The following is a 7,879-nucleotide window of genomic DNA, read 5'->3' as shown; positions in this document are numbered from 1 at the left end:
CTCTCTGCCCCTCCCCCACTCATGTTCAGTGTCTCTGTGTCTCTCAAAAATAAATAAACGGTGAAAAAAATAATTTAAAGAACTGACCAATTCTCATTCTAATAACGTTTTCTTTAACATAATCATGTTTCTGGTTTCTACAGTTCTATGACAGTATTTTCTTTCTCAGTGGCTCTTCTAAGCTGAGACAATGTCCCTTGTACACACTTAAATGCTTATTTAAAAAAACCAAAGTACTTTGTCATTGTTTTAGGATACATCTATCATTTTATTATAAAACCATTCTTTTGGCATTAGTTGGTTACAGTGATAGCAAGATACTGTGAGTGTGGCATAGCAGCTCTAATGTAACAACTGCATTCCCTGCTTCCTGAACCAAAATTTAAATTACCTTATATGCATTACATACAAGTTACCCGCACTCATTAATGCTGCAAATTCTGACGCATATACCCTGTAGGGAAGAGCTGATGCTAAGGGATTAGAACAAATGTTGATAAGACTACAAAAGTTCCTGAACGGGACTTTGTTTCTTCTCCTTCCCCCACCAAATCACTTTGCTTAAGAAGAATCAAATTACTAGTCTGAATAGCAGCAGCACCCAAGGAGCATCACACTTAGTTCTTGTTAAAAAGCAATACCTGTGCACGTTTTATACCACAGGCAAAGGGAATGATCACTTTAGTTTTAAACTCCTGCATTAGAGTCTCTTAAAAAAATAAAATCATTCCATCGAGTTCTTCTAGATGGTGTTATTGCTGTACATTTGTTGGCGGGTCACTCTCCGTGCTGTGTTTGCTTTGAAGGGATCTTCCGATGTATCTCCAATATTCCTTTCTTATAGTGTCCTTTTCTTTAGCTAGGATTTCACACAACTGAAAACGAAAAACAAAAATTCTTTAAAGATAATGGAAATCAGTCTCTAGAGCAAATGCTTTCGAGCCAATACAGTTAAACTCAGATCATGTTCAAATGACCTACACCACTATAATTATATACTCTGTTCACTAGTGACCTGGGTTTTGCCCTGAACAGCAGAAATAGCCCTGCACTGAACTCCTGAGTGAACACATTGAAAAGGTCATGAATATAGCCACACTGGGTGAATTCTGAGACACCAAGAAGAAAAGCAGAGTCCCGACTGGCTTACCTCTAATGCTTTATTAAGAATGTCCTCCTTGTTGTCACATTGGTTTTCTAGCATGTCTTCATAGATATCCACGAGAAAGGCAATTAGGTAGGGGGAACTGTGACTTGGTTGTAAATCAAGTAACTGATTTAACAGATTGGGATATTTGGAAAGACCACGATCCTGTAAAATTCTGAAAGAAAAATTATCCTCAATTCTGACAAGAACAAAAATAACAGAAAGTTCAAGAGAAAATGACCTCTGTAACATGCACAAGAGGAAACTTATTTTGAATGAAGCTGAAACTAAATGAAATTTTTAAATTACGTGTGAATTTTATCATGGATAATTACAAGTTGAGTACAATTAGTTAAAAACAATAATGAAACTTAAAAAGGATCATTTATTAACTCAAACTGCTACACAATTAAATCAGAAAATAAACACCTTCTTAACATTAAGAAGTGAAGGAAGAAAACAACAGAGATGTTTCTATTTCTTCTTAAGAAGGTTCCTTATTCAGGGGCACCTGGGTGGCTCAGTTGGTTAAGCATCCAACTTCGGCTCAGGTCATGATCTTGCAGTTTGTGGGTTCGAGTCCCGTGTCGGGCTCTGTGCTGACAGCTCAGAGCCTGGAGCCTGCTTCGGATTCTGTGTCTCCTTCTATCTATCTCTGATCTTCCCCCACTTATGCTGTCTCTTTCTTGTCTATCAAAAATAAATGTAAATAAAAAAATTTTTTTTAAAGAAGGTTCCTTATTCTTTTAGCTATCCAGATATTATAGGCCCCAACCCTGGACACATCAACAAATGTGACTGTGCTCTGTACTTTATGCTCTTTGGGCCTAGTTTCCAGGGAGACCTCTAAGCTCAATAAGCAGCCTGCTTATGTCAGTGGCCAGGCAAGTGAAATCTTGTCAATTTAAGGAATAAGACTTCTAATAGATCTCTAGAAATGAAAACAGAAATGCTGGCTATCCATCTGTGCAATGTGCTTATAAATAGTTTGCTTTGCCTTTATTACATTCCTGAGCCAAACAGAAACTAGGTGTCTAGGTATGTATATCCCATTCTTTGACATAAAGACTACAGGACTCATAAATACAATTAAAATTGTATTATTGTTTAGTCATGGACTATTCTTTAATTTTTTTTTTTTTTTAATGTTTATTTTTTGAGAGAGAGAGCATGAGCAGGGAAAGGGCAGAGAGAAAGGGGAGACAGAGGATCCAAAGCAAGCTGAGCTGTCAGCACAGAGCCCAATGTGGGGCTTGAACTCACGAACTGTGGGATCATGACCTGAGCCGAAGTCAGATGCTCAACCGACTGAGCTACCCAGACTCAATTATTATCCAGGTGTTCTTAGGCACATTATAGAACTATTCTGAACCCTAGTCATGGACTATTCTAAAAACTATGATGGTATGTACTTGGGAGGTGAAGAGAAGGATAGAAGGCACTGTTGGGTGTTACTGTCTAACAGTTACACTTCCCTTAGATCCAGAAAAATGGAAAATTCTTTAGTATCCTTTAGAATCTGATTAATGGAACATATTCCATGATACATCATATTAGCAGTTGTTTTAATACAAAACAATACAAAACAACCTCTTACCCTTTCAAATAGTTCCAAGCACTTTCATTATGTGGTACTAGTTTGATCATTTCCAACGTGTACCTAGAAGAAAATAAATACGTGTATAATTTGAAAAGCAGTGCAATAATTAGAAACAGTTTTCTAAGATTGTAGCAGAGCTTGGATATGTGCTTTCATTTATCTTATTAGGCTGTGACTAGGTCTAGGACTTATATCTACATTAGACAGAATCCCTCAAATCTGCAGGAATCAATTCATATTTATGTAGTTCCTCCCTCCTGGAAGTCTGTACCCAGTTCTAGGAAGGGACACCTAACTAATATGAAGGCTCAACTCACAATAGGAAAAGAAATTGATGTGGAAGATTTCCTTTAATATAGGCTTTCCCTTTGAAGAAAATGTCAGCTAAAACAGGTTTTCCTCTTATTGGTAAAGAAATCTTGAAAAGTCTAAGATCTATATATGCCCAACAAATCATAAGTCATTCAAAAAGAAGAACTACATAATCTCAGGAACTGTGATAAAAAATAAGACAGCATGGAAATTATATAGACAGAATAAAAATGAGAAACCAACACAAATGTATATTTCTTATATTCTAAAAGATGTGATTATATATCTTATATTCTAACCATGACGTGATTACCAGTCAGAATGGTAATTCTCTCCCTTTAACCAGGTTATTAACTATAATTCGGATCCAATTACAACAAATTCCAAGAGTTACAGAACTAAGCTTTACTACACACTTGCTCAAATAAGTTACCAAAATTTAGTAATCTTGGTTTTATTGCAATGCCATTAGGATAGCATTTTTTTTTTCACAGCGAGTACAGGAGTCCCCCTTTATCTGCAGAGGATAGGCTCCCAAACTCTCAGTAGATGCCTGAACCACAGAGTATCAAATCCTTTATACTAGGTTTTTTCCTATACATACATACCTATGATAAGGTTTAGTTTATAGACACCAAGAGATTAACAATAAAATAGAACAATTATAACAATATACTCATTGTAATAAAAGTTATATGAATGTGGTCTCACTCAAAATATCTTACTAGACTGTACTCATCCTTCTTGTGATGATGTAAGATAATAAAATGCTACATGATGGGGTGCCTGGGTGGCTCAGTCAGTTAAGCGTCCGACCTCAGGTCATGATCTCACAGTCTGTGAGTTCGAGCTCCACTTTGGACTCTGTGCTGACAGCTCAGAGCCTCAAGCCTGCTTCAGGTTCTGTGTCTCCCTCTCTCTGCTTCTCCCCCTGCTCACACTCTGTCTCTCTCTCTCAAAAAAAGACAGAAAAATTTTTTTAAATGCTACATGATAAGATGAAGGTAAAGGACAGGCATTGTGACAGAGCAGTAGACTATACTACCTAATGTCTCACCATACATATGTCATCAGGAAGATCATGTTTCTGGATCTGATGGCTGACCACAAGTAACTGAAACCATGGAAAGTGAAACCACATGTAAAGGGGGCGGCGAGGGACTATTGTAATAATAAACTCACTCAGCACTATGAAAAGGTTTTTTTCCAACATTTTTACATGACCTAATGTTTCCAGTTATTTTTAAAACCATGTCCCTGCATGTCTTCACTAGTCATTGTAGACTATTAATTTCACTTTGGCAATACCTGAAGGATTTTATTTATATATACATGCACTAAACTATTATCTGTATTAATGGTTAAAACATGGGCTTTGAGGTCAGAAAGCCTAGCTTCTAATAGCCCCATCAATTATTATCCAGGTGCTCTTAGGCACATTATAGAACTATTGTGGACTTCAAGTTCTTCATCAGATATCTCACAGTGTAATTATGAAAATTAAATAAAAATTCCTGCATGTAGTAAATGCTTAATAAATGGTAACTATTATTAATAGTACTAGTGGACTGTGTACTCCTAGAAATATGGCCAGGATATATTAAATAAAAAAGAGCAATGTGTATAATACCATTGCCTACATTGCTGTAATACATGTTTGCAAATATATTTAATAAGGTTTGGAAGGATTCACACTAATTGTAGCTCACTCTAAACAATGGGGTATGAGAAGAGAGAGAATAAGAGATTTTGATATTTTACTTTATGTAATCCAGTACAATTTCCCCCTACAACTAGACTGCATTCCTTTTATAACAAAAGGAAAAGAACAAATCATCAGGTACACCTATATTCTTTAGAGTTAAAAAATTTAGTTAACACAACTAATTCTAGATAACTACAGCTCTTTAAGCACTTTCTTTTATCTGCATTAATGGTAACACCTTAAATATGGAAAATTTTTAGATTATTTTTTTAAACAATTTTTTAAAGATTATTTTTTTTTTTTTTTTTTTTTTGAGACAGAGCACATGTACAAGTGAGGGAGGAGCAGAGGAAGAGGGAGAGAGAGGATCTTTAAGTAGGCTCCATGCCTAATGCAGAGCTCGATCTCACCACTGCGAGATCATGACCTGGGCCAAAATCAAGTCAGATGCTTAACTGACTGAGCCACCCAAGTGCCCCTAAAGATTTTATTTTTAAATAATCTCTATACCCACAACCCTGCAATCAAGAGTCACATGCTCTACCGACCGAGCCAACCGGGCAAACCCCCTGGAAATCTCATAGATTCTTGACTGATTATTTCTATTTGGTAATAGAAACCCAGTAACCTGCCTTTGAAGGCTATGAGAAGTTCCCACTTTCCACTCTTCATACTCAGTTTTTAAGTATCTTATTACATCTAGCCTAATGAAGTACACATGATAAATAAGGAATATGAAATTCCTAATTATTAATTGGATTAATTTAAGGAAGAATAACCTGAAGCATTCTACCTTTTGGCAAGAAAGCTACTGAACTCTACAAAAAAGATGACACTTTGCTGTCCTTTAGAGTACTTTTGTCCTAATCCTCACAACAGAGTATCAACTCTAAAAGAAAAAAAAGTAATATATTAAGGGCTGGATGATGAGTCCGAATTTTCTCTACTCAAGTCCCAGTATTTACATTTAAGAATAATATGATTATTTCAGTAAGTTCACTGTTCAGTAAGTTCATTGATCCCTTAGATCAATACTATTCAACAGAGATGAAAATGTTCTTTATATGTGCTCTCCAATATAGTTAGTAATCATTAGCCACATATGGATCCGGAACCCCTGAGATGTGATTCATACAACTGAGGAACTGAATTATGTGATTTTAATTAATTTGAATTTAAGCAGCCATATGTGGCTAGTGACTACCATATTGGACAGTGCAGCTTTGGAGAACAGAACAGTAAAAAGAAAGTGTAAGATGTTTTTGAGGGGTATGTGGCTGCTCCAGAAAGACGCCTGAAACAGAGAGTTAATGCAGGACACTTAATTATAAACCATTCTTTTTTTTTAATTTAAATCACCAGAACCTTATATAGAACACAAAAGAAAAGCCAGCTGCCCTGATCCAAAGAGAAGTAATGGCAAAGGAGATAAAAGCAGATGGTCATAAAAATCAGCTCTTCCCAGGAGCTGTTAAAACAACTTTTACCTTTTTTTTCTTTTCTTTTTTTAAAGTAAACTCTAGGCCAACGTGGGGCTTGAACTCACAACCCTGAGAGCAAGAGTCACATGCTCTGGGCCCCTGGGTGGCTAGGTCAGTTGAGGATCCAATTTCAGCTCAGGTCATGATCTTGCAGTTCCTGAGTTCGGACCCCACATCAGGCTTGCTGCTCTTAGTGCGGAGCCTGCTTGGGATCCTCTGTCTCCCTCTCCCTCCATCTCTCCCCTGCTTGTGCTCTCTCAAAAATAAATAAACATTAAAAAAACAAGAGTCACATGCTCTACTAATTGATCCAGCCAGGTGCCCCTAAAACAACTTTTATAATTAAAATGGTAAGTATGTTCTCATCAGGCTATAAAAACAATAAATATATTCAAATTTAAAACAGACATTAAGACAAAATAGACAAAGTCAGAAAAGAGGTGGCTATTAATGTTTATGGATATTAATATTCATGCCAATTCATAAATTCTCTTTTAACAGCTTTTTGTATGCTAAAGTAGTAGTTCTCAACTGCAGATGGTTTTGCCCCACAGGGGACATTTGGCAACATCTGCGGACATTTTTGTCACAGCTTGGGGCAGGGGTTTTCTACTGATATAATAGGGCATAGTGCCTGGGTGGCTCAGTCGGTTGAGCATCTGACTTCAGTTCAGGTCATGATCTCGCTGTTCATGAGTTCGAGCCCCACATTGGGCTCTGCGCTGACAGCTCAGAGCCTGGATCCAGCTTCAGATTCTGTGTCTCCCTCTCTCTCTCTCTCTCTCTCTCAAAAATAAACAAACATTGAAAAAAAAAAGGCATAAAGGCCAGGAATGCTATAAAAACCCTACAACATACAACCCTACAACAAAGACTTATCCTGCTCTAGGGGCGCCTGGGTGGCGCAGTCGGTTAAGCGTCCGACTTCAGCCAGGTCACGATCTCGCGGTCCGTGAGTTCGAGCCCCGCGTCAGGCTCTGGGCTGATGGCTCGGAGCCTGGAGCCTGTTTCAGATTCTGTGTCTCCCTCTCTCTCTGCCCCTCCCCCGTTCATGCTCTGTCTCTCTCTGTCCCAAAAATAAATAAAAAACGTTGAAAAAAAAAAAATTAAAAAAAAAAAAAAAAAAAAAAAAAGACTTATCCTGCTCTAAACTCTGCACAGTAGAGTAACATGGCCTATAGGGACTATTATCTAAAGGTCACCAGAATTTAATAAAATACATTGTTGTTGTTGCTGTTGTTTTACATTGCAATATTGGTTTCAGAAGTAGAATTCAGTGACTCATCACTTACATATAATACCCAGCGCTCAGCACAAGTGCCTTCCTTAATACCCAACACCCATCTAGCCCATCTCCTACCTACCTCCCTCCATCAACCCTCATTGTGTTCTATATCAAGAGTCTCTGAGATCGTTTTAAAATAAAGCTTCCTAGACACTATGAAATCTGACTTCTTCTCAATCTCTAGTAGTTAACGATATTTCAAGAAATGTAAGACACTACAAAGTAGACGTATACTAGAGTATCTGTAAATATGTCATTATAGACTTCATCCATGTATTCTGTCCTACTAGTTCCATGAGGGCAGGATCAGGAGCAGTCTTTTTTTATTTTAATTTTTTTTCAATGTTTA

At 37.2% G+C, this 7,879-nt stretch overlaps 1 protein-coding gene across 1 annotated transcript in view; it reads right to left on the bottom strand.

Annotated features, from left to right (window-relative positions):
- Positions 1-237: 237 nt before the first annotated feature.
- Positions 238-7,879, bottom strand: part of FNTA (farnesyltransferase, CAAX box, subunit alpha) — a 30,429-nt gene continuing 22,787 nt past the window's right edge. Inside the window, exons 7-9 of the mRNA XM_060653412.3 lie at positions 2,745-2,807; positions 1,151-1,322; positions 238-875 (exon numbers count right to left, since the gene is read on the bottom strand). Coding sequence (XP_060509395.2) covers positions 753-875; positions 1,151-1,322; positions 2,745-2,807 — 358 coding nt within the window. The 3' untranslated portion in view covers positions 238-752. The remainder of the gene's footprint in view (positions 876-1,150; positions 1,323-2,744; positions 2,808-7,879) is intronic.

This window comes from Panthera onca, chromosome B1, assembly GCF_046562875.1.
Source record: "Panthera onca isolate mPanOnc1 chromosome B1, mPanOnc1 haplotype 2, whole genome shotgun sequence".
In the NCBI taxonomy this organism is placed as follows: domain Eukaryota; kingdom Metazoa; phylum Chordata; class Mammalia; order Carnivora; family Felidae; genus Panthera; species Panthera onca.
Note: the sequence above shows the minus strand (reverse complement) of the source record. Positions and strands in the feature narration are given on the sequence as shown.